Here is a 27,175-nt window from a genome sequence, read left to right as displayed (position 1 = left end):
TAAAACAGACCAGCAACAGCGTTTGGGCTTTGCCGGAAAACAACGTTGTAGCTGCATCTTCTGCTTCGTCTTCTGCTTCGTATACGTCTTTGTTTTTGTGGCTTCTAGATGTTTGCCAGGAAGGGCCTTTGGCAATTTACCTAATTGGACCAAGGTTTGCGATAGGACTGAGGAATTTGTGTTGGGAGGAATTTGCTTTAATTTAGTTGAACTAAGCTGGGAATGAAGTAATTCTCAGCTGTTCAAATAAAGCTTGTTTGTTTTTTCACTGACTTGAGTTTCCTACTACCTACTTGGGCCTGGGTCACAACAGAGCCACAAATGGGAGACCATAAGAAATTCAGAGCTGCAGGCTAGATCACGGGTCTCCAACCTTGGCCACTTTAAGCCTGGCGGACTTCAACTCCCAGAATTCCCCAGCGCTGGCTGGGGAATTCTGGAAGTTGAAGTCCTCCAGGCTTAAAGTGGCCAAGGTTGGAGTCCCATGTGCTAGATGGAGTTCAAAATTCTTCCTTAAGAAGGCGCCCGCCACAAAACTACAGCAGCCAGAAACCTGCATCAGATTCTGCTCTCTGCTCAGAATGAGCCCTTGGCAATTTCTAGGGCAACGGTAACTTCCTAATCAGGGTGCGCATGTGGGTGTAATACTTTCAGATTAATTTCTGCCATTATTGTTAGTAGGGAAGAGGACATATTTCCTGTTCCTTGGTGATGCACATTGTTGCTGTTGCACAACCAGGTGTCGAGGGTGAATCCAGAGAGATTTCAGCTGATCAAAAGCTGTAATCTCCTCTCGAAGGGGTTCCTAAGAAACGGGAGGGTATAACACAAGCTCGACACAACCCCAGAAGTGAGAACATTGCATAAAATAATTATGGACGTTGCACAGGAGTTGTGAGATCTTCAAGATTTCCCCACTTTCTATAGATGCCGCATTGATGTGTGGAACCATGGAGATTTGTCACACTAAGCCAGAGAAGATCCTTAGCTGGATTGAGGTTCTACTCAAGTCCTTGTGTCTAATCAAAGAACTTCATGTCTGCCAATTTCAGTAAACTACACACACACACCTTTATTTGGCCAACCCAGGGGAGGTCCACTTGGTTGATTATCTCATCTGAAATCTGATTTTAGTTGTCTATCACAGATGAGTCCTCTACTACAGGGGTCTCCAACCTTGGCAACTTTAAGACTTGTGGACTTCAATTCCCAGAATCCCTCAGCCAGTTTTGCTAGCTGAGGGATTCTGGGAGTTGAAGTCCACAAGTCTTAAAGTTGCCAAGGTTGGAGACCCCTGGTCTACTACACCCAGGCCCTCCACGTTTACTTTACATCCAAACACGCGAGTATCATCCTTGGAAATCAAAACACATTGGTGTTATCTATTGGACTTCAACGACTTTTATTAAGTTATTAAAATATGATCAATGTGAAAAAAAATCTACTTGTTCATACACACAAAGAAATGATTTATAAAAACAAGGAGTCTTGGCAGACAGCGTTCTGTACAAAATACTGTTAAACCGAAGAGCAACGTGGTTATTCTGCCTCTGAAACTTTCGAGTGTCTCAACACACCCAACACAAACAAGCTTAATAGCAAGAACTCTCTCAATTTGCACTTATTGCTTCTTACACGGAGTGAACTTTGAACTTTGCTGCAGCAGTAACACCTTAAGTGAGGGATCAACTCCCATTTAGCATCTGCAGAGTTATACATTCATACATCTACATACATACATGTGTGTATATGGACACATATATACATATTTGTTTTCTGAGGTTTTCGCGGGTGTTTGTAGACACTTCCAATTTTACGCGGGAGAAAACCCGAATAACCAAAGACCTACATATACATATGTACAAACAAATATACACACACACACACACACACCAGGGGTGGGATTCAGCTGGTTTGAACCGTTAGCTCCGATGATCAGCTGAGAACGAACCGGTTGGCTCCAACAATCATCTGTGCCCACCCGCTATACTGAACTATATTTCCTTTATTTGAAGCTCAGCTGATGGGCGCGGCAGAGCGATTGTTGGAGCAAACTTTAGCTGCTTTACTCACTGGGGCTGTAGAAGGTGTTAGAGCCGTTTTCAGAAATACTGTGCGTGTGTAGAGTGCATATTTGGCACGCATGCTCAGCGAATCAGTTGTTACACTAGTTGAATCCCGCCACTGATATATACATATATATCTATACACACACATACATGTTCATTCACACACACATACAGATGCTGGATTATATATATAATCTCAGTACTATATTTGGTCCTCAGAAAGTATTTGGGTTTTCAAAAAGCCAAATATCTGTGTGGATTAAAAACTGTTTATAAGCACTTGTGATTTGCAAGACACACCTTGAGCTTGGCGAGGGAACCCAACCCTCAGATGCTCTTGGTAACCAATAAAACCACGAAATACATCCTAGGGCGGGGCCTCCAACCAAAATCATCTTTAGCCAGTGAAAACATGACTCTGAGTACTTAATTCCATAAGCTATTAAAAAGCCATTGTGGCTGTTGACACCTGGTTCGGAAAACTAAGTTTTGCAAAACTAATCCGCTACTTGAGGTTTGTTTGTGGCCGTGACTCATGGATAAATTAAGACACTGGGCAAGTTGGAATCTACTTAGAGGTTACAAGCCTACATAATTCTCAATATTAAGTGGTAAGAACAATTTTTAATTGATCCTGTGGGTTGCCAGAGTAAGATTGATCACACAAATGGCTCAAAGATGAATTTTCAGAGGATGGCACTGAAAAAGCACACTGGCAAGAGTAAGATTTCTTGAAAGAACCAAAAAAAAAAAACAACCCACCAACAACCAACATTTACAGAAGCACCAACAAGATAGCTAAGGAAGTTTTACCTAATCATATTTGACAGCTAGCAGTGGATACAAATATTGATATGCAAACTGTCACTTACCTGGCAGGGTAGAAGGCGGCCTAAATCAAAGTGGCCAACTTTGGCCACTTTTAAGACCTGTGGACTTTCAACTTCCAGAATTCCACAGCCAGCATGCTGGGAAATTCTGGGAGTTGAAGTCCACAGGTCTTAAAGTGGCCAAGGCTAAACAGCTCTAGCCTATTTAGATCAAGGATCAGAGGGGAAAATTCTGACAGCACTATTAAATTGGACTGAGGCACACACAGAAGCGTCGCTTGGTCTACCGAGCAACCAATTCCTCTATGGGCATGTGTGCAATCAGTGGATTAATATTAGGATTTAAATATCAACTGAGATTAGCGGTGGGCATCTGCACATTTGGGGAGGGGGAGCCGCTTAGATGCCCGCTTCCTGCACCAGGCATCTTGTAAACAGTGCCAGAGAGTCAAACACTGAAGGAATTTCACATCATTCTGCCAAGCATGGAGTTTCATATCCCATTCTCGGCACCAACAAGCTCAGGAGAATTTGCTATTGAGGCCAAATGAAGGATCTGCCCTTAAAAGGAGCTTAGAAAAGTGCATTTTGGCCCCAGTGCTTCACCTGCCGCTTAATGGTACCTTGAGGCTTTGAATGTAGGCTAGACACGATGCAACGATTCCTATGAAACATTTCACCCTCTAATCAGGGCCACGGGAGGGTGGCTTTTCAGGCTGCAGGGCCACCGTGATCCCGAAGAACTAGCAGTTATAACTATATTAAAGAGAGAAATTTCCTGACAATGTCGAGAGGCAGAGTTCTCCTCACAGAAGAAAGTGGGGAAAAGTTTGAGAAGTTGTAAACTGGTTCGCCGTGATGGTCAGCAACCTTTCAACAAAGTACGGGCATGATTGAACAAAGAAGCCAACACCCATTTGAAAAAGCTTTTCTCGACTTGAATAATAGGATGAGTTATACTCTGATCCTTTTGCAGGCAATTGGCTTGCGAGTCCATCCTAAAACATAATGAATTGAACTTCCCAAAATTTTACAATCTAGGGGGGGAAAAAATGGAAGATGATGAAAAGGCATAAACATATATGTGTTAGTGACGGAACAGATGTTTTCTGCAGATTCCATGGGTGTTTTTTTTCCTCAGGCCCCACAGGCCAAAGTCTTAGAATCAGGAACAATAATACCATTTGTTCAAGGAGTCTTCAAGTGGTGCTCCACATTCCGGTCAGAGAAGGCCTGGTTTGAAATCACGACCTTGAAACTTACAGATTGGTTCCGATACTCCAGCTGGGAAGTTTGGCACAGATCTGAAGGCTTTGCGTTCAAAGCATTCTACGAAACCACTGATTGGAAAAGGTCCAATTTATCATTCAAATGTTCGCAACTACATTCAACGGACGGGAACTCTGGGTAGAATAGGACAACGCAAGCAGAAAACAGCACTGGGCTGCATTCCTCTAAAGCAGGGGTCTCCAACCTTGGTCCTTTTAAGACTTGCGGACTTCAACTCCCAGAGTTCCTCAGCCAGCTTTGCGGAACTCTGGGAGTTGAAGTCCGCAAGTCTTAAAAGGACCAAGGTTGGAGACCCCTGCTCTAAAGCAGGAATTCAACTTTGGCAGCTTGTAGACTTCCAACTCCCAGAATTACCCAACCAGCATGGTTGAAGTCCACAGGTTGGACTGCTTACACCCATGTTGTAAACAGACTCAGATTATTTGCTATCGATCAGATGACTCCAGGCTCTTATTGGGTAGCTACAAATACCAAATACCTTTGAAACATTAGTCTTCTCCAGCTCCAGATAATTTTAGGTGTCGTTTCTTCAAAGGACTTCTCACAAGCGCTTGCTGCAGATCTGAGTGATGCCTTTCTATTTTTTTATTTTTATTTTGAGCTTTTACGCAAGATGATACGACCAAAGGAATAGGCTTTAGAATGGACACCACCAGGAGAAACACCGGGGGGAAAAAATAGATGTCCATACTGTATCGAGTGTACATCTGGATTTGAGGAGAGATGCTATTGAAACTGACTTAAGCAACACCCCAATGGCAATATGTGCAACAGCAAAAATAGTGGGATTAGTATCTCACTTCAAAAACAACAAAACAGGTTGTTAGAGAATCACTCCGGATCTCAAAGTGAAAGGCATCAGGCTAAAATAGTTCCTATCTGAACACTGGCCCTTGGGCCATATTGACACGGTCAAGTATTGAAATCACAGCTATCGTAATTGATCTGGATCACCAGCTTAAAATATAACGTGAAAATCACTGATAGCGAGCTCCTTTGGCCTTCATCTAGTCCAGGGGTCTGCAAACTTGGCTCTTTGAAGACTTGTGGACTTCAACTCCCAGAGTCCCTCAGCCAGCAAAGCTGGATGAGGAACTCTGGGAGTTGAAGTCCACAAGTCTTCAAAGAGCCAAGTTTGCAGACCCCTGATCTAGTCAAGTAGGAATCAAATGAATACGCTCACCTCATTTTAGTTAAGCTCCTGCATTGTCTTCAAGAACAGTTGGGTGAGGCCAATCTAAGGTTAAACCACTGCCTGTCTCGTCAAACACCCTTTGCAGGGGCTTCACAATTCCCAGGTTCGTATTGGCAACAACAACCCAACATTGGTGACCTTTCGGCGAGGACATCCTAAGGTCCTTGATGTCCTAGCTCAATAAATATAGAAAGAGGGACGTTCTCTGCGTCTCAAGAGAAGCGGCACTCCACCTTCATACGGATGGGCACGGAGAGGGGGCACCTTGTGTATTTTGTCAAATCTGTTACCAGTGTTACTCTAGGAAACAAGTAACTGATTTCCAACAAGATTCGATAAGCCGGGGGAAAAAAAGAAAAGAAACAGCAGCAGCTTTAAAAATAGAGGTCCAAAACATTCTTTTGTGCTTCCCCGTTGGGAAAAAGAAAAAAAGAGAGAGCATTTAAACCTCTTGGGAGGAAAAAGTGAAACTCTTCCTGTGTCATGAGCTGAAAAGAACCTTTTTAACGTAGGATATGGTTAAGTTATTATAGAGCATCTCAATATGTTCGTTTCCTGGAAGCTCATAAAGCATCACTTTTTGTTCCTGCTGACCTACCCACTTCTGGCACTGTAAGGCACTTTCTAAGTTTACTGTCCCGTCTCCGTTCCCGTAAAAGATTTTCGGCTCTTTATCTGGGAAGCTGTCGTAGACAAACGAGTCTGGAGTATTGACCCCAGTGCCGTACAGGCAGTGCGTGCGCACGCCGGGGGGCGCCATGCTGTAAATCAAAGCTTCCGTCGCTTTTCTCATCAGCCAACCGTCTTCGAAACCGATGTCCGCGTAGAACTTCTGGAAATCCCGAATCGTGTAGTTTGCGGAAGGCGTGCTGACGAAGATCTTCCCCGGGGACCAGGTGTAATTGTAAGGAAGCAACCAGCTGGTGGAAACGGCGGATCTCTGTTGGTCCCTGATCTTGAAAGAGCTGATCACGGGAATCCGATTGTTGTCCCCTGTGACGTTAAAGCAAGGACTTGTTAGGAATTCGACTGATCGTAAACATGTTAATTCCAGTTTAAGCTACCAAAAAAAAAAAGCACGACTTGGAACTTAGCGTATTTTCTAAGAAATTACATAAGGATCCTTTCCTCAACAAAGAAGGTGGTCATAACAGCTTGAAGCATGTTAAGAAAAGTGGCTCTCCTTCAGTAACAGAGTTGGAAGGGACCTTGAGGTCATCTAGTCAGGGGTCTGCAAACTTGGCTCTTTGAAGACTTGTGGACTTCAACTCCCAGAGTCCCTCAGCCAGCAAAGCTGGATGAGGAACTCTGGGAGTTGAAGTCCACAAGTCTTCAAAGAGCCAAGTTTGCAGACCCCTGATCTAGTCAAGTAGGAATCAAATGAATACGCTCACCTCATTTTAGTTAAGCTCCTGCATTGTCTTCAAGAACAGTTGGGTGAGGCCAATCTAAGGTTAAACCACTGCCTGTCTCGTCAAACACCCTTTGCAGGGGCTTCACAATTCCCAGGTTCGTATTGGCAACAACAACCCAACATTGGTGACCTTTCGGCGAGGACATCCTAAGGTCCTTGATGTCCTAGCTCAATAAATATAGAAAGAGGGACGTTCTCTGCGTCTCAAGAGAAGCGGCACTCCACCTTCATACGGATGGGCACGGAGAGGGGGCACCTTGTGTATTTTGTCAAATCTGTTACCAGTGTTACTCTAGGAAACAAGTAACTGATTTCCAACAAGATTCGATAAGCCGGGGGAAAAAAAGAAAAGAAACAGCAGCAGCTTTAAAAATAGAGGTCCAAAACATTCTTTTGTGCTTCCCCGTTGGGAAAAAGAAAAAAAGAGAGAGCATTTAAACCTCTTGGGAGGAAAAAGTGAAACTCTTCCTGTGTCATGAGCTGAAAAGAACCTTTTTAACGTAGGATATGGTTAAGTTATTATAGAGCATCTCAATATGTTCATTTCCTGGAAGCTCATAAAGCATCACTTTTTGTTCCTGCTGACCTACCCACTTCTGGCACTGTAAGGCACTTTCTAAGTTTACTGTCCCGTCTCCGTTCCCGTAAAAGATTTTCGGCTCTTTATCTGGAAAGCTGTCATAGACAAACGAGTCTGGAGTATTGACCCCAGTGCCGTACAGGCAGTGCGTGCGCACGCCGGGGGGCACCATGCTGTAAATCAAAGCTTCCGTCGCTTTTCTCATCAGCCAACCGTCTTCGAAACCGATGTCCGCGTAGAACTTCTGGAAATCCCGAATCGTGTAGTTTGCGGAAGGCGTGCTGACGAAGATCTTCCCCGGGGACCAGGTGTAATTGTAAGGAAGCAACCAGCTGGTGGAAACGGCGGATCTCTGTTGGTCCCTGATCTTGAAAGAGCTGATCACGGGAATCCGATTGTTGTCCCCTGTGACGTTAAAGCAAGGACTTGTTAGGAATTTGACTGATCGTAAACATGTTAATTCCAGTTTAAGCTACCAAAAAAAAAAAAAGCACGACTTGGAACTTAGCGTATTTTCTAAGAAATTACATAAGGATCCTTTCCTCAACAAAGAAGGTGGAGAGGAGTCATAACAGCTTGAAGCATGTTAAGAAAAGTGGCTCTCCTTCAGTAACAGAGTTGGAAGGGACCTTGGAGGTCATCTAGTCCAACCCCCTGCTCATGCAGGAGACCGGTACTAGGGATTCGAACCACCGAACTGCCGACCTTTCTGATCGAGAAGATCAGAGAGATTATATCAGATGAATTTTGAAGATATTGTTTGATAGCGTCTGATCGAGACCATTTCCCAGCACTGACAAGGCAAGCCACTGGTACATAAAATGAGAGCAAACCCCACCCCCCTTCCAGTACTGATAATGTTGCCTAGTGTGGTAATAAAATGCCTGCAAGAAAACAACCAAGTCAGAGAGCCCGAAGGATCCCACATGATGTTACCTATGTTTCCTAATCTCTAAGATTAGGAAAAGCACCAATGGACATTTAATTATCAGTCACTTCTCACAACTACGGAATCCATCAAGAAAAACTCAAAAAGCATTTTTGTTCTCTTGAGATCTATTCATTCTTTTTAATGGGTGTTTCCGGGCAATCATTAAGTTGCTTTTTCGTACACAGCTAATTTCCATCTTTGAAGTACAGATAGTCCTCAATTTACAACAGTTCATTTAGTGATTGTTTGAAATTACAACGGAGCTGAAAAAAGTGACGTATGACCATTTTTTAATACTTATGACTACTGCAGGATCCTCTCAGTCATGTGTTCAAAATTCAGACATTTGGCAACTGATTCCTATTTATAACTGAGGGATAGAATCAAGATCACGTGAAGTGTTAATACCACTTTATAATGCCTCGGTAAGGCCACACTTGGAATACTGCATTCAGTTTTGGTCGCCACGATGTAAAAAAGATATTGAGACTCTAGAAAGAGTTCAGAGAAGAGCAACAAAGATTATTAGGGGACTGGAGGCTAAAACATATGAAGAACGGTTGCAAGAACTCGGTATGCCTAGTTTAATGAAAAGAAGGACTAGGGGAGACATGATGGCAGTGTTCCAATATCTCAGGGGTTGCCACAAAGAAGAGGGAGTCAAACTATTCTCCAAAGCACCTGAAGGCAGGACAAGAAGCAATGGGTGGAAACTAATCAAGGAGAGAAGCAACTTAGAACTAAGGAGAAATTTCCTGACAGTTACAACAATTAATAAGTTTTAACAACTTGCTTCCAGAAGTTGTGAATGCTCCAACACTGGAAGTTTTGAAGATGATGTTGGATAACCATTCATCTGAAGTGGTGTAGGGTTTCCTGCCTGGGTAGGGGGTTGGACTAGAAGGCCTCCAAGGTCCCTTCCAACTCTGTTGTTGTTGTTGTTGTTGTTATTATTTATAACTGTTGCAGTGTTCAAAGTAACATGATCCCCTTTTGCAACTTCCTGACAAGCAGAGTCAATGGGAAAGCCAGATTCACTAAACAATCATGTTACTAACTTAACAACTGCAGTGGTTCACTTAACAACTGTTGCAGGAAAGGTCATAAAACGGGAGAAAGTCCACTCAACAACTGTCTCGCTAGCAAACAGGAATTTTGGGCTCAATTGTGGTCATAAATCAAGGACTAACTGCAAACAGTCACTGCCCAAAGCAGTCAGTCACTAAACAAGAACTACCTGTATTTATTGCTTGCTGTTGTATCTTAAAACTATGTCCCTCCGTTTTTCTTGATTTTCTTCTTTTAAATTTCTACTCTTTTCCCTCCAATCACCTTCCAAAAATCAGCTATCATTTCTTCTTTTCAAAGGAAGCTTTGACTGTATTTTTTTTTAAACTGGAAACTACACCTGACGAAGAAAAACATACTGTAATAAAGAGAAGAGAGAGAATGGAAGTTTCTATTTTCAGTATGTGAAACACTATTCCAGGCATAGGACGTTCTAATTCAGGGGTCTCCAACCTTGGCAACTTTAAGACTTGTGGACTTCAACTCCCAGAGTTCCTCTGGGAAAGCTGGCTGAGGAATTCTGGGAGTTGAAGTCCACAAGTCTTAAAGTTGCCAAGGTTAGAGACCTCTGTTCTAATTTAATTCTGCTAATCATATTTATGTTCTGGTGGTACTCCACAAATCAACTTACTTGGCTAGGAAGAGTTCTGTCCCATTTCAGACCTCCTCCCCAACCGCACTGAATTTTCCCAGGCTTGGTGTTTTGCACACAATGACATACAACTAAATGTATGTTTCCATGGCTACGGTCTGTAGTATTAACCTCATGGTGAGAATAAAACACCCTTTATTCTAAATGCGGATTCTCTGGCAATATCTGCAGTATTTAAATCCATTATTTATTATTTTGATCTGGAGTATTTAATAACCATTATTATTTTGATAACTAACTCGAGATGGGTGTATATACTGAATACCCCCTCCTCCTGTTTTTCCCACAACAACTCTGTCAATTGTGTTGGGCTGAGAAAGAGAGCAAGAGAAAGAGAAAGAGAGACAGACTGACCCCAATTCACCCAGGCTTTCATGGGTAAGATGAGACTAGAACTCCCAGTCTCCTGGTACTTGACTCAAAGTCAACCAATGGGCTTTCATGCCTAAGGTGGGACTAGAACTAACCATCTCCTGGTGATTGGCCCAAAGTCATCGCAGTCTCCTGATGATTAGCCCAAAGCCACCCAATTGGCTTTCATGCCTTAGGTGGCATCTCCAGGTGATTGGCTCAAAGTCACCTAGCCAGCTTTTTAAAGGCAGGACTAGAACTCCCAGTCTCCTGATAACTGGCCCAAAGTCCCCCAGCTGTCTCCTGATTTCTAACCTGGTGCCTTCACCACCAAACTGAATACGTGAATTATAGTATTCCCCAGATTACTCTCTGAGGATCAAAGTATGCTGAACATACCCAGTTGTACCATAGTCCGCCATCCCTCTAAACCCACCTACCTGATGCCAGCACTCGGAAAGCTTTAGCTACTCCTCCCCAAGGAGCCCCCAAGGAGACAAAATCCCTGATGTATTTGTCTTTCCATTCCTGGGGCTGATGGCTGAGGAAGTACAGAGAATACATGTTCCCCATGCTGTGGGCAATTAGGACCACCGGTTCGCCATACTCTTCGTACATGATCTCGATCAGCTTCTGGAGAGCTTCAAAATAGTCTCCATTCTCGTCTGCAAGGATGAAGACACAGGAGTTATCCAGAGGAAAGAAAGAAGTCATTACCTTCGTTCGGTTGACCTGTCAATAGATCACTAACTGTCAGATTGGCTATTGCACAAGCTGAAACTGCCAGGGAAAGAATGCAAGAATTATTAATAGAGTAATTATTTGTTTCGGGGTAGATTTATACGTTAACGAACAGGCTCTGCCCAAAGAAATGTAAAGGTGAGCGGTTTAATCAATCAATCAATCAATCAATCAATCACAAACACTTTCAGGGATGTTGCTCAAGTTCCGAATTGATTATTTGCTAACTAAGTAATTCCTTTTAATTTGGAAGGTGTCTATACCTGGGACTCAAGATATCCCATTTAATTATCATTCTACGAAATGTGTTAGAAGTTTAGATCCCCTAAATCTGGGGTGTCCAACTTTAAGCTTGGCAACTTTAAGCTTTGTGGACTTCAACTCCCAGAATTCTCCAGCCAGCATGGGGAATTCTGGGAGTTGAAGTCCACAGGTCTTCAAGTTGTCATGGTGGGGCACCCCTGTCTCACATTTTTTAAAAGACACAAATATTTCTAGGGTTGATCCAGTGGTGGGTTTCAAAATTTTTTACTACCGGTTCTGTGGGTGTGGCTTGATGGACATGGCATGGCTTGGTGGGCGTGGCTTGGTGGGCGTGGCAGGGGAAGGATACTGTAAAATCTGCATTCCCACCCCACTCCATGGGGAAGGTTACTGTAAAATCCTCATTTCCTCCCAATCAGCTGGGACTTGGGAGGCAGAGAATAGATGGGGGTGGGGCCAGTCAGAATTTTTACTACCAGTTCTCCGAACTACTCAAAATTCCCGCTACCGGTTCTCCAGAACTGGTCAGAACCTGCTGAAACCCACCTCTGGGTTGATCCCATGAGCTGAGAGTAAGATAATTGCAACTGCAACTGATATAATAACTGCAACACACCCAGAATATATATATATATATTTACACAATGACTTTATGAAAGATATGCATTCTAGCGCATTTTCATGGAGGCCCTAACGTTAATCTTGATTTCAACAATATTTATAAAATATGAAGGCATACTTGCATTTCATCTTCTGATATAATCACAGAATAAGGACTAAGTGTGGGTAGGACTTGTGTGCTTTCCTTACTTTCTGACACTCCTTCAGTGAATAACAATCACGGAAGTGAAACCTGGCATTTCTGATAAAAACTAATTTTAAAAATTCTTTTTTAGAACTGCAAAGTTTATATTCTTTACACAACCGCCTTTAACTAATTTAGCATTAGAGCCCAACAGTTTGTGAGTTCAGTGTTGAATGTCTATTTTAAAAAGAACGATATTTATATACCTTGTAGATGATTTATTTAGCTTTGTGCTTAAAAACTGCCTTATCCTTGCTTGTTGGGTGATATTTTAAAGCAGGAATTATTCATCTTTTTCTTAATAGCACTGCACGTTCTTTTCGTTATTTCAACTATTGCAGTGTGCTTGTTGAAAACTGTAACAGTTTATACCAAAAAAACCTGACAGTTTTGTCAATGTACTCAGTTTTCTAAAAGTTTCTGCCTGAAGTTCATAAATCCAAGTAAAAACTCATGTAGCAAGATAAATATATTCTGGGCTTCGGTTAAAAAAAGTCTTGGTCTTTCAAACAAGGGGAAACCAACTTCTGTAACCTGGCATAAACAAACAGCAAAAAATATAAGTTGGTTCAAACACCTGCAATCTTCATATATAAGATCAGCAACAGACTGGATAAAATAGAGAAGAATATTATTTTCCACTGTTGGGTGGGTTTTTTTCCAGCTGTTTTTATGTTTTTATCAGTCTCTCTCTCTGGTATTTTATCAGCCTTGGCTTTCTTGCAGCATCCAATCGGCGAGGCGAGAAGACTGATCGACAAACAGGACTTGCATCAGAGGCTAAACAGTTCAAGAATGTTTGCATGCGGTTCTTACGGTCTCAAATTCCTAAGGTTGTTTAAGTACAGATTGGGCGAAACCTGGCTCAAAAACAATAACCGAGAAAGGAACCTTGGAAACTTAGTGGACGATCACTTAAACGTGAGTCAGCAGTGTGCAGTAGCAACAGCCAAAAAAGCCAATACAAGCCTTGGTTGTATAAACCAGGAGTCTCCAACCTTGGCAACTTTAAGAGTTGTGGACTTCAAGTCCCAGAATTCTGGGGGTTGAAGTCCACAAGTCTTAAAGTTGCCAAGGTTGGAGATCCTTGGTATAAACAGAGGCATAGAATCAAAATCATGTGAAGTATTAGTACTGCTTTATAAAGCCTTTGTAAGGCCACACAGGGAATGGTGCATCCAGTTTTGGTCACCACATTACAGAAAAGATGTTGAGACTTTGGAAAAAGTGCAAAGAAGAGCAACTAAGATGATGAAAGGCCAGGAGACTGAAACATATGAAAAACGCTTGCAGGATTTGGGTTTGGCTAGTCTAGAGAAAAGAAGGACTGGGGGGGACATGATAGCAGTCTTCCAATATCTCAGGGGCTGCCACAAAGAAGAGGGGGTCAAGCTATTCTCCAAAGAACCTGAGAGTAGGACAAGAAGCAATGGATGGAAACCAATCAAGGAGAGAAGCAACTTAGAACTGAGGAGAAATTTCCTAACAGTGAGGACAATTAGCCAGTAGAACAGCTTGCCTTCAGACCTAGTGGGTGCTCCATCACTGAAGGCTTTTAAGAAGACACTGGACAGCCACTTTTCTGAAATAGGTATTGAGCCGGAGGCTGGACTAGAAGACCTCCAAGGTCCCTTCCAGCTCATTCTGATTCTTCCAAGCAAAAGCAAAGTAGACATGACTTATCCCTAAAGAGTTTCAGGCATTTTATTTACAGATATTCAGAAAAGACGTTCTATAACTCGAGAGAATAACTCAGCTCTGTTCTGATTCTGAGGTTTTTAAGCATGAACAGGAGCATGAACCGGCCGCAAACATCTGAATGCCTGAATCACTTGGAAGGTCTTGGGTAGTCCCTTGTTGAACTAGCAGATTAAAAGGCGGATGCTCTTGAGAGCTGTAGCTCATGTCATTAGAGGCATGTCGTGGAATGAGCTATATAGGTCAGAGGTCTCCAACCTTGGCAACTTTAAGACTTGTGGACTTCAACTCCCAGAATTCCTCAGCCAGCTCTGGCTGAGGAATTCTGGGACTTGAAGTCCACAAGTCTTAAAGTTGCCAAGGTTGGAGACCTCTGATATAGGTAGTCCTTGATATACAACCATAACGAAGCCCAACGTTCCCCTCGTTAAGTCATGACAGTCGTAAGTCAAGAGACACACATGACCAACCCAATTTGACCAGTGGTGGGTTTTTACTGGTTTGCCCCGGTTCGCAAAGGTCAGTGGAACCCACTACTGAATTTGACGATATTTTTTGTGGCGGTTTGTCAAGCAAATGCAATGGTTGTAAAGGAAGTGCCATACTCGCTAAGCGAACCCCATGACCACAATGGGAATTCTTTTGCTGAAAACAAGAAGTTAAACTGTCTATGGAGAGTCTCAGTCATCCAGGTCATGGTGGTTCCAAAGGTGGGGGGGGGTTTGGACTTTCAGAAAGTCCAGTCACCTTTTTTGGGGGGAAAAAACCCTTTCGGACCAAGAAGTAAACTCTAGTTTTTGGCAAAAAACCCCAAACCATCATAATTTGCAGTCACACATCCGCAGGAGACCTGCAAGAAGCCACAAAAGTGGGCTAGATGCCAAGTGCCCAAAATGTGATCACACGACCACAGAGGGCCTGGTGGTTTGAACTTCAAATCTGGGTCCTAAATGCCTTTTTTCAGAGTCGGTCATAGTTTTGAACATTCACTAAGCAACTGTTTGTTAAACGAGGACCATCTTGTCATTCACCAAAAGCCTCTGCCTTTTGATAAATGATGTCCGTTGGAAAAGGGGTCACAGGTAGCCCTCGACTTACAACAATTCATTTAGTGACCGTTCAAAGTTACAAACAGCCCTGAAAAAAGGGACTTAGGATCATTGTTCGTACTTACAACCGTTGCAACATCCCCAGGGTCACATGATCAAAATTCAAGACTCTTATTTATGACAGTTGCAGTGTCCCTGGGTCACGCGATCCCCTTTTGTGACCTTCTGGCAAGCAAAGTCAACGGGGAAACCAGGTCCATTTGACAACCATGTTACTAACTTAACAACTGCAGTGAATGGAGGACATACAAATAAAAGTGGATAAATATGAAGATTTGATCGTGAAGAAACAAGGTGATCTAAAGAAGTTTTCTTTAAATAGTTTGGATGAGCTGCCTGAATTTGTGCTACAGGAGATTGTCCCTCAAATGGAAAAGACTCACAAGCTTAATGTTTCCCAAGAGTTCTCTTTTTGGACTGATGGAATATACGGCAGTAATTTTTGGATTTCTGGACATAAGGAATTACTAGGAAATATTGTGATTGACTTTTTAAAAGGAGCAACGAAGGAAAGACAGAGATTAATGCACCAAAAAAAATGGCAAGAGACAAAAGTATTATTTTTGAAACAAGGTTTTTTTAAAATATTAATAGACAAAAATATTAGTGTCCCCGAAAGGCAATTTGTGATTATAAGAGACTAGATATTTGGATATACTGGATTTTGATGAGGAAGGACTAAAGTTGAATAGATATTGTAATTAATTAAATAATATTGTAATTTTCTCTATTGAAATTTTATAAATTTTATAATCTGTTGTATTGAATTTTAAATAGAATATTCTTGAAAGATCTTATGTAAGAAAGACTTGGGGGGGAAATTATATGGTTATATGGTTATAGAAGCTATAAGGGAGATATTCTCTGAACTGGATTGGATTTTTATGCTTTAGCTGGTTTTAAATATTTTAGGATTAATTTGTTCTACTGATTTATATATTTTATTACTGTTTATTGTTAATTTTTTGAAGGATTTGGTTATGTAAGGAGGAAGTCAGAGCTAGAGAGGGAGAATTGGTATAATAGTTTTGGGAAAAATTTTTTAGCATATGTTTGTTTTATTTTTAACTATACCTTGTGTTTGTTCCGGGAAGCCAGGGGAGGGGAGGGGTTTGTGAAGGGAGAGGGGTTGGGGGGAAAGGGGGGGGGAAAAAAATTTTTTGTAAAACTTTTTGAATTAAAAAAAAAAAAACAACTGTAGTGATCCACTAAGCAACTGTAGCATGAAAAGTCGTAAAATGAGGCAAAGCTCACTTAACAAATGTCTCGCTTAGCAACAGAAATATTGGTTCTCAATTGTGTTCGTAAGTTGAGGACTACCTCTACTCTAGTCCTCTTTTTATGTTTTTGGCTACCGTACATTAACAAGGAAATTCTTTTTCTCCCGAACAAGTTGGAAAGCTTCCATGCAGCATATCAAATGTTCCAAATCCTTATGAAATCTCACGATCTCGTTTTTGCAAAGATAGGTTAAAGGAAGCAGCACTTTGCAAGAATGAAAGGAAGGTTCTCCCCACCACCACCACCACCACCACCCCACACACACTGGGGAAGGGAAGCTGTTGGGGCTTTTTTAATTTATTTTTTTAGCTCTTTACCGGTTGAAAATAAAACCTGAACAGGCGAGGCAACAAAATTAAAATCTCAAATGCAGCTGCCAAATGCCGAAGAAGAACACAAAAATAGCATCAAATCACGTGCCAGAGGGACATTTTAAACAATGGACTGTGATTGGTTTTAGGGAGACAAATCGGAGAAGCTTCCAAATAGGGGCGGGAGGAGAGATGAGCAACACAACAGAAAGCATCCTAGATGAGTGCTGGCAAACCTTTTCGGCACCAAGTGCCAAAACCGGAGCGTGCTCGTGCCAGGGAGCTGCGCTTCCGTTTTCCGGCACACATGCACACACCGGAACCCAGAAGAATACTGTGAAGTGGTATACAAGTCTAAGTGCTATTGCTATCTTGGTTTTTAATTGTAACTTTTAACTTTTTATTCTATTTTAATTGCTTTTTGCACTTTTAAACTTTTATTATTTATTTAGAAAATTTACATAGCTGTATTCACTGTGTTCACAGTGACTCTAAGAGGCTTGCAAAGAATAAAAAACACAGTATAGAAAAAGCAATGAAAATAATCAATAACCCCCATCCCACCCCACTCCACTGACAACACGTGGTCAAATAAGCCACGCAATGGCCTCCATCCCACTCTGGGTTCCCCACGCCCACTGGCAAAACCAGATCTCAAAGGACTGATATTCCAAGTTTATCCTGTAAGTTGCCCAGGGTCACTGTTTTAGTGAACTAGGTAACACAGAAATTCCATAAATAAAGAACATCCGTAACCTTAATTTTCTGAGTCAACTTATCTACGAATATTTCAGGTCCAGAAGAAACCTTGGGGGGTAAAAAATTATTCCAGAAGGTGGCCTTTTGCTCGATAGCACGGTAGCTTTCCTATTAAACCAAACTTTTAATAATCTTATTATCCAAAGATTTAAGAGCCCAAATCCTTATAATAATGAATGTCATACTTGGTGCCTTCCGCCAATCGTAAGGGGCACCTCTGATGCTTTCATCTCGCTGATAGCCCAGGTCTACCAGTTTCTGCACCAGTGTGTAGAAGTATGTGCCTGTAGACAAAGAGAGAATTTGTGAGTCAGCAAAAGTTCAATCAACAATCTTTCCTTTTGCACAGAGCGAGCTTAGATCAGAGACTCTTCTGCATGCCTCGCTTTTCAAGGGGGCCATGGATTGAAGGAGCCATTATGTGGAAAAACACATTCTTACCCACTTTGAAGCTTTTTCCTTTATTACTAATTTAAATTAACAAAATGTACTTTTAAAAATATTTTTAATTTTAAAAAATTGGGTTGTTTTTTTTTTAAAAAAAATGCATTATCTTTCAGTTTAATGTTTCCCTGGTTGCTGAAGGGGGAGGGGGGGGCGCGATGGCTCAGTGGATAAAGAAGCTGAGCTTGTCAGCTGCAAAGCTCATAGCTGGGGTTTGAGACCCAAGCACTAGGTGACAGGGTGAGCTCCCATTCCTTGCCACCTAGCAATTCAATTCAATTCAATTTATTACAGTCACAGACCAGAACAAATAAAAATGCTCAGTAAATATACAATGAAAAATTCTAGAATAAAATAATAACAGATAAAATCTATGACTAACATCCAGTGTGTCAATTACACATATACACACTATACTAAAATTTTCAATTCATAAACTGTGTGGCCCGTTAGTCAGTTTAATACTAAGAGGAAAAGGAACAAGCAATGCAAAGGGTTTGCCATATTTGTCGTATAAAATAGCTATGGTGGCTTAAGACACAGGTTTCCGATAAATCCCCCAGTGCTGCTGCACAGAATCTAGCCACCTGCACTGTAGTTATGGATTGTTCGTCCTTAAGCAGCCACCGGAGATAAGCGATGTTGCAACTGCAATTATTGGAATCATATTTTTTTTTCGGATCTCTGCGGGAAAGGAAGATTGAAGGAGTATGTGATGGTATAAATAGTAATTCAAAAGCATGCAAATGCGAATAGATAAATAGGTACCACTTTGGTGGGAAGGTAAGTGTGTAGACCTTTGGCATATAGCCATGCTGGTCACATGACCACGGAAAATGCCTTCGGACAACACTGGCTCCCTCAGTTAGGAAACAGAGTGAGGATCACCCTCTAGAGCAGGGGTCTCCAACCTTGGCAACTTTGTGGACTTCGACTCCCAGAATCCCTCAGCCAGCTTTGCCAGCTTTGCTGGCTGAGGAATTCTGGGAGTTGAAGTCCACAAGTCTTAAAGTTCCCAAGGTTGGAGAATCCTCCTCTAGAGTCGGACATAATTGAGTCCAAACTGTTGGACATACTAAGTGAGGCATGTTAAGTGAGTTTAGCCCCATTTTGCAACCACTGATCATTGCAGTGAGTCCCTGCAGCTGTTAGTAACATGGTTGTTAAGTGAATCTGATTTCCCCATTGACTTTGCTTGTCAGAAGGTCGCAAAAGGGGATCACATGACCCCAGGGATGCTATGACCATCAAAAATAGGCGTCAGTTGATCATGTGCCCATGGGGATGTTGCAATGGTCGTAAGTATGGAAATCGGTCATAAGTCACTTTTTTCAGTGCCCTTGTAACTTCAACCAGTCACTAAATGAACTGTTGTAAGTTGAGGACTACTTGTATATGATCAGACCTACAGATGTGCTCTTTTGCTCCTCCTCTTATTAATCAGGCACAAGAAAAGCTAACAGCGGACTAAAAATAGAGCTCCAAGAATGGGCTATACGGGCTCCGGCTACTTGATGCTGCCCAATACCATGAGGAAAACAGATTACGTACCAACACTTCTTTTACTAGGATCAAGGAACTCCAATGCAAAGGTCTTCCCAAATCCAGGGACTTTGATATCGACCCCATCGGGGGGACCAGTAGCGCCACTAGTTCGATTGTACACTAGCCTGGAGAGAAAAATCACCATTAATTCAAACAGGAACAGAATCGTATCTGATCGTGTATTGTAGCCTATTTTCATCCTCCGTGCCAATCTTTCTGTAAGTTTATTAGCTGCTAGCCGTCAGCATGGACTTTATGGACCTATTGTTCTGGATCTAAGTTATTTAAAAAAGGGGTGGGGGAGCCAGTTTGAGTTCTAGTGATCGAAATATTCCGAATATATTGAATATTGTTGAAAAGAACGTGGCCAACTCATAAGGTTCTAGCGGGGTGTTTTGTTTTGAACCGAAAATAAATTGTTTGAAATTAACCATATTCTATTTAATACTTATACATCGTAGCTATCAGGTAAATAAAAACTACATCTTAAATGGGATTTGGCGAACTCGTCTCTTCAATATTTGTTTTCAATATCAGAGTGTACCATTGTAGGGCAAAAAATAAGTCTAGGGAGTAACTGGCTTCCTTTAATAATTTATTGGTAGGTTGAATGTGCCGTAAACATTAGCCTGCTTTTTGGCCCATTCCACTTAAGAGTTGGGATGTTGTCAATCTGCTTTGAGTACAGTAGTTTAATGAAATTCTTCTAGAAGACTTAATATAGCCTAAGAAATGTATTCGCTTAACAGTGCACGTCCAAAAAATTAAAATTTAGTTGTTACAAAAGGATCCTAAAAATGACAGCTAGTTCACCTGTCCCAATCAAAGGTCCTGGGCTACAGCTCTCAGAATTCATAATCACCATGTCAACAGGCTTTAGAGGTCAGAATTCTGGGAATTATTATTCCAATGCATTAGTTAATTAAGACACATTAGTTCAGGGGTCTCCAACCTTGGTCCCTTTAAGACTTGTGGATTGAACTCCCAGAGTCCCTCAGTCAGCAAAGCTGGCTGAGGAACACTGGGAGTTGAAGTCCACAAGTCTTAAAGGGACCAAGGTTGGAGACTCCTGCATTAGTTAGTTTTAAGCAAACTAATTAGGTTAAACTTAATTGCCAGGTCATTTTTCTTAGCAAGTGAGGTTCTCTACAGCCTTTATAATCAAGGTCAACAGAAGCATGGATGACCTATCAATCCTGAAATCTCGTTTTAACGGTTTCACTTAATTTGTCTTTTTCTCATGCAATCTGTCTTTTTCTCACGCAATCGATGTAACTCATGGCTGTACTTGACCAGCAAATGAACAAAAAACCTTTGTCAACAAGGGATTTATTAACTTGCTTCTACTTTCCGGTTTGGGGCTGGGGAGGGGAGACTACATCATCTGTACTGTTTGTTCTTTTTGAAGTATTGCACATTCATGTGACAACTACATTGATCATTAATTCACAGCTAACTGCAAAGAAGACAGCGTAATCAGATGCTTAAAAAGCACAGGGCAAAATGGGCAACTGTTCAAGGTGACTTGACCACTGTTTATTCAGGTAATGTCACAAAATTTAAACCGTCAGCCTTCCTAGGTCATAGCGCCACAGCGTTTCGGAGTACCTTTCTTCCAGGAGATTCCTCCACCCACCCTGGCCCTATTTAAATGAGCCTTAAAATTTGGCTCTGTCTCCAGGCCCTGAATTGGGGGGGGGGGGTCCGTCAGTAATTGGTCTTCTCCAACCCCAGGTCCTGAATTATTGTGGGTAATAGAACCCTTGGTAGGGTTTTCTAGTCAATGAGTGCTTTTTTTCTAGACTTTGGATGATTTCACTAGGTTATAATATTGCTGTGTGGGCTCCTTGGTGCTCTCTGAGCTGGGTTGTTTTCTTGCAGGCGTTTCACTACCAAACTAGGTAACATCATCAGTGCTATAATATTGCTGTACTTGGTTACCCCACCCCCACCCCAGACTCATAATCAACCAGGGCAGCCTGTAAATTCCATAAATAATGGTTGCAGAGCATTTTTTTTCCCTCTTAATTTGTGATTAGTCTTAATTTCTAGCCAGTCTATTGAGACACACCTCCCACATCCCGGTATCTGACTGAATTATACAAACAACAGTGCGGCCCACCTGATATTATCTATCCAGCAGTCAATGATAACTGGAAGCAACAATTCTAAATTCAGCCACAATGTAAAATAACTGTCTGTCTTCTTAGAGCAGAGATAGTGCACCACGGATGGTTTGTCCAACTTGGCTTCTAGCTGGTTTCCCAAATCTCCTGGCACTGCAATTATACAAGACAGGAAGACTTACATGAAATTCTGTCAATTTAATCCAAGCCTTTTTCTCTCAGACATTGCCTAAGATCAGGGGTCGGCAACCTTAAAACACTCAAAGAGCCACAAAGGACTTAACCGGAAGCCCCCTGTTCAATTCTGGAGCTGACCGGAAGTCCTGTTCCCCCACCATAGAGTCTCCTTCTAGCACGGCGTTCTTTTTCCTCTACCTGTCCTAACCGAAAGTCCTATCAATTGTGGAGCCGCCTGGAAAACTCGCCCCTTGCCATAGAGTCTCCTCCTGGCATGCCATGCTTCCCCCCCCGCCCAACCAGAAGCTCCTCTCAAAATTGTGGTGCCGACCGGTGACAGGGAGCCGCAGCAGAGAGATGAAAGAGCCACAGATGCTTTAGATGCTTGGGAACACATCGTATTTTATTTTCCTACGTGAAACTCTTTCTGGTCTCCATGGGCACTGTAGAATTGTTGAAAGTTAACGGGAAGGCTGCTCAGAAAGCAAATCAGTGAGGTGGATTCCCAGCATCACAGGTAGCCCTCGACTTATGACAGTTCATTTAGTGACCACTCAAAGTTACAACGGCATTGAAAAAAGTGACTTATGACCGTTTTTCACACTTACGACCAACTGTTGCAGCCTCCCCGTGATCATGCGATCAAAATTCAGATGCTTGGCAACTGACTCACATTTATGACGGTTGCCACGTCCAGGAGGGTCACATGATCCCCTTTTGTGACTTCCTTACAAGTAAAATCAATACAGAAGGTTAAGTGGCGTTGCTTCTTACAAGCGAACTGTTATTCACATAACCACTGTGGCAAGAAAGGTCATTAAAATGGGACAAAAATTCACTTAATGAAAGTTTCACTTAGCAGCAAAAACTTTGGGTTCCATTGTGGGTCGTAAGTCGAAGACTACCCGAATCCCCAGAACAGCGTTTCTCAACCCTGACCCCTTTAAGAAGCCTGGACTTCAACTCCCAGAATTCCCCAGGCAGATTTAAATCCCAGTTTTAGCATTTCCCCCCCTCCCACTTCCTAATCAGGTGGCACTACTTAACAAGCAAAGAACGGTACCAGCAATAACCTCCCGTGTTTATTTCCTAAGCATGCCTGTGTATTTTATTGGGCTCAAAGGTTCCAGTCACAATCAAAGTGGATCATGTTTTATTTGAGCGAAAGGAATCACAACTGTGCAAAACAGTTCTGTTAGGATTTTAACAAATGTCCTGTTTAGGCGTTTCCTAAACAGTTTGTATCCTTCATAAAATGAAAGGTTTTTTTTCTTAGTGAGCAATGGCCTGGCAAAAATTTCCCACAAAGGCAATTAAGACAGTCCTTTCCTAAGCATCATTTTGGTAGCCCTTCGCAGGCAGATATCTCCCTCGACGAAACACAAAAAGCATATCTGCAGAATACCCCATGGTCATGTGATCAGAATTTGGGGGCTTAGTAATTGGACTCTTTATTATTCCAGTTTGGCAGTTTGGCAGATCGAATCTCACCAGGCTCAAGGCTGACTCAGCCTTCCATCCTTCCGAGGTGGGTAAAATGAGGACCCAGATTGTTGGGGGCAAGAGGCTGACTCTGTAAACTGCTTAGAGGGCTGTGAAGCACTGTGAAGCAGTATATAGATCTAAGTGCTATTGCTATAATATTTATAGTCAGGGTGGGTAAAAATCGATGATTTTTTTTATTTAAATCAGATTGTTTTTGATTTAAATCGGGTTTTTTTCATTTTAATGAAATTTTAATAAAATGCTTTTGGAGTAAAAATCTATCTAAAGAATGTTTTCTATTTAAGATACATCAGTAATTTAGTTTATTCAGCATGAAAGGGAGTTATGTAGCACGTGGCTGTATATTCTGCAGTATTGGGGCTGTCGGTGAGTCAACAGCGGGTCAGAGGAGGAGATACTGTGGGACAGACATGAGAGTTGCTCTTTAAAAATTATGATTTAAATCGAGATGATTTCAATCAAGCCTTTTTACTAGTGAAATCCACCCTGTTTGTGGTGTCCTGGAATTAAATGATCGCCATTTGTGACCATCCCACCGGGCTTCCGACAAGCAATGTCAATGGGGGGGGGCCATCACGCGACCCCAGGATACTGAAATCCTTTATGCGAGTTGCCAAGCGCCCAAATTCCGATCACATGACTGTAGGGATGCTACAAAGGTCATAAGAGTGAGGTTTGGCCGTCACTCTTTTCAATGCCACTGTAACTTCAAATGGCCACATCGTGGGTGGCTCTTAAGTCAAGTTCTACCTGTATAGCATCATATTGCAGATACTATGTAGTTGTGTTTAAAACTCTCTTTTTCGGTATGTACAAATCATAGTGGTTCTTTCTCCTGAATAGGTTTTCACCTACAATAATCTCCAGCACTTATCATTTGGCTCAAGTGAATTCAGATTTACTCAAATTAAACCTTATTAATAAAGCAGAAATAATTGTGCATGGAAACAGGAAAAAAAAGAGTTGGATATTGCAATACTATTTTCAAGGAGTACAAACATCATTGTTTTTGAAACAATATAATGTAACAAGATGTGCAACAGTATAACAAAAGAAAGGAAAAAAGAAATTGTTTTTGTAACCTTCCAGTAAAAGATAATTCTGTATTCCTATTTATAACTGTTGCAAAAAAATCAGAAGCTACTTTTGATTTCTTGCTGCACTTCTGTCTTTTTTCTTTTCACTTTATATTATTTTGTGTTAGCTTTGATAAAAAGTGTGTGTGTGTGTACACAAAACAAAGCAGAAAACGGACAGTTAGTTAACAATTGATTTCTCTCTGCCACAGAAATATTTCAATGGAAAATCATCATCTATCATATTTATGGCATACAGAAAGCCAAAGAATTCTGCCAAGGAGGATACAATATAATAGCAATAGAATAGAATAGAATAGAATAGAATAGAATAGAATAGAATAGAATAGAATAGAATAGAATAGAATAGAATAGAATAGGATTTTTTATTGGCCAAGTGTGATTAGACACACAAGGAATTTGTCTCAGTGTACATAAAAGAAAAGATACGTTCATCAAGGTACAACGTTTACAACACATAGACACATACAGCACACAGACTTATATACAGTAGTGGCCAAAACTGTGGAAACCTTTTGGGAAAAATGTATTTTTGAGGTTTGATGGCTAATAACACCACCTTATTTTTTTGGAGTTTCAAGATAATCCTGTTCCATTGCTGGAATGGCCTAGGAATAGCCCAGACCTTAACCCAACTGAAAATATATGGAGCCGACTAAAGAAACTTGTTAGTCAGAAGCAACCCAGCAATAAAACCTAGTTAATAGAAGCAATCATTCAATCTTGGTTTCACATGATAACAGCTGCAGAACTAAAAGACTTGGTTCACTCCATGGGAAAACGTTGTAAGGCTGTAATTCATGCTAAATGTTACTCAACTAACTGACATGGTGATAATTTTTATATATCTTGTTTTTTCTACGTGTTTTCACTTTTCTTCTTTATACTGTAACTGCTATTCTAATAGCAAATCCTTCATAAAAGTTATTGTGTTACATTCTTGATTAAATTATCTTTCCATTGATATATAATTTTATGGTACTAGTACTCCAAAAAAAAGTGGTATTATTAGCTAGTTTTAGAAAATACACTTTTCCTATAAGGTTTCTACAATTTTGGCCACTACTGTACTGCTTCTCCTGGTAAATAGATGGGGAAGAAATGGAGGTAGTGACAGATTTTATTTTCCTGGGCTCCAAGATCACCACAGATGGGGATTGCAGCCAAGAAATTAAAAGATGCTTGCTCCTGGGGAGGAAAGCTATGGCAAATCTAGACAGCATACTAAAAAGCAGAGACATCACCCTGCCAACAAAAGTGCGTATAGTCAAGGCTATGGTTTTCCCAGTTGCAATGTATAGCTGTGAAAGTTGGACCATAAGAAAGGCTGAGTGCCAAAGAATTGAGGCCTTTGAACTCTGGTGCTGGAGAAGACTCCTGCGAGTCCCTTGGACTGCAAGGCGATCCAACCGGTCAGTCCTAGAGGAGATCAACCCTGACTACTCTTTAGAAGGCCAGATCCTGAAGAGGAAACTCAAATACTTTGGCCACCTAATGAGAAGGAAGGACTCACTGGAGAAGAGCCTAATGCTGGGAAAGATTGAGGGCAAAAGAAGAATGGGACGGCAGAAAACGAGGTGGCTGGATGGAGTCACTGAAGCAGATGGCGTGAGCTTAAATGGACTCCGGGGGATGGCAGAGAACAGGAAGGCCTGGAGGAACCTTGTCCATGAACTTGTCCATGAAGTCGTAACGGGTTGAACATGACTTCACAACTAACAACAACAACAACTGTACTGCTTCACAGTACTTTACAGCCCCCTCTAAGCAGTTTACAAATGTCAGCCTATTGCCTCCAACAATCTGGGTCCTCATTTTACCGACCTCAGATGAATGGAAGGCTAAGTCAACCTTGGAAGAATGGAAGGTTAAGTCAACCGGTGACGATCAAACTGCTGGCGGTCAGCAATGAGTTAGCCTGCAATACTGCATTCTAACCACTGCACCACCAGGGCTCATAAAACATCTAAATGAGATTAGCAGAATAAACAGCCTTCATAGGAGAAGAATTTATGGGTACCCCTGTCATGTTGGGAGTCGGGAAGCAAGATTATTGACAGGACAGCAGCAACCATTGGGATTGCTGCAACCCTATACCTCTTTTTTAGATTCCCGCACAGCTCAATGGGATTTCAACATTGCAGCAACCCAGCAGGAGTTGCGGTTTGCATGTGTGCAAAGGGAAAGCAAAAGTGGTGACCGCAGAAAGGCAATTCGTCACTTCCTGCATGGACTTTAATGTTCCAGCTTAGAGCTTTATAAATCTCTTGGTGACCTCCTAGCCATTTAACAAACAGGCCAGATTCTCCTTATGTTTTTCAAGATTTGGGGCAACGCACATTCAAGTAAACGAATTAAATGAAGAGAGGTTAGGCTTTCTATACCAACAGAAAATGACATTAATGTGTTTTGTTCTGTTAGAGAACATTGCTTCACCATATGTTACTATGCAAATAGCAAAGCACCTACCCACAACTCACCCTATTAGAAAACTCACTGTTGCAAATCTTCCTTATTATACATATTGTCATAAAGACTGCGTTGAAGATTTCTTCTTGTATTTCCAAAAGCTACTAACAGAAGCTTCCCGAAAGTCAGAAGGTCATAAACAGCCAATTTAATGTAGTGGTTAAGGCACCAGACTAGAAAGCGGAAGACGGGTAATTCTAGTCCCACTTTAGGCATGAAAACCATCTGGGTGACTTTCATCTAATCAACAGGAGACAGTGAGTTCTAGTCCCGCCTTAGCCATAGCTAGCTGGGAGACTTTAAGCCAGTCCCTCTCTCTCAGCCCAGCCCACCTCACAGGGTTGTTGTGGTGGAGTTAATAGTGGTGGGAGGTATGTTGGATATGTTCATTGCCTCGAGTTATTTGTAAAAATTGCAACGGCAAGATATAAATAAAGTAATTCAAACCTGTGGACTATCATTA

The 27,175-nt window shown here is 41.7% G+C and overlaps 2 protein-coding genes across 2 annotated transcripts in view; both read right to left on the bottom strand.

Annotated features, from left to right (window-relative positions):
• Positions 1-1,384: 1,384 nt before the first annotated feature.
• Positions 1,385-7,029, bottom strand: LOC131184306 (phospholipase A2 group XV-like). Its single transcript, XM_058155441.1, has 3 exons — positions 7,024-7,029; positions 4,508-6,444; positions 1,385-4,373 (listed from the first exon to the last, which is right to left on the bottom strand). The coding sequence occupies exons 1-2, from the start codon at positions 7,027-7,029 to the stop codon at positions 5,866-5,868; spliced, it is 585 nt and encodes a 194-aa protein (XP_058011424.1). The 3' UTR covers positions 1,385-4,373; positions 4,508-5,865.
• Positions 6,699-27,175, bottom strand: part of PLA2G15 (phospholipase A2 group XV) — a 28,221-nt gene continuing 7,744 nt past the window's right edge. Inside the window, exons 2-6 of the mRNA XM_058155026.1 lie at positions 21,460-21,616; positions 19,344-19,462; positions 17,534-17,632; positions 10,821-11,045; positions 6,699-7,783 (exon numbers count right to left, since the gene is read on the bottom strand). Of these exons, the coding sequence (XP_058011009.1) occupies positions 7,272-7,783; positions 10,821-11,045; positions 17,534-17,632; positions 19,344-19,462; positions 21,460-21,616 (1,112 nt within the window). The 3' untranslated portion in view covers positions 6,699-7,271. The remainder of the gene's footprint in view (positions 7,784-10,820; positions 11,046-17,533; positions 17,633-19,343; positions 19,463-21,459; positions 21,617-27,175) is intronic.

Source organism: Ahaetulla prasina, chromosome 12 (assembly GCF_028640845.1).
Source record: "Ahaetulla prasina isolate Xishuangbanna chromosome 12, ASM2864084v1, whole genome shotgun sequence".
Taxonomy (NCBI): domain Eukaryota; kingdom Metazoa; phylum Chordata; class Lepidosauria; order Squamata; family Colubridae; genus Ahaetulla; species Ahaetulla prasina.
This window is presented reverse-complemented; position numbering and strand designations above follow the sequence as displayed.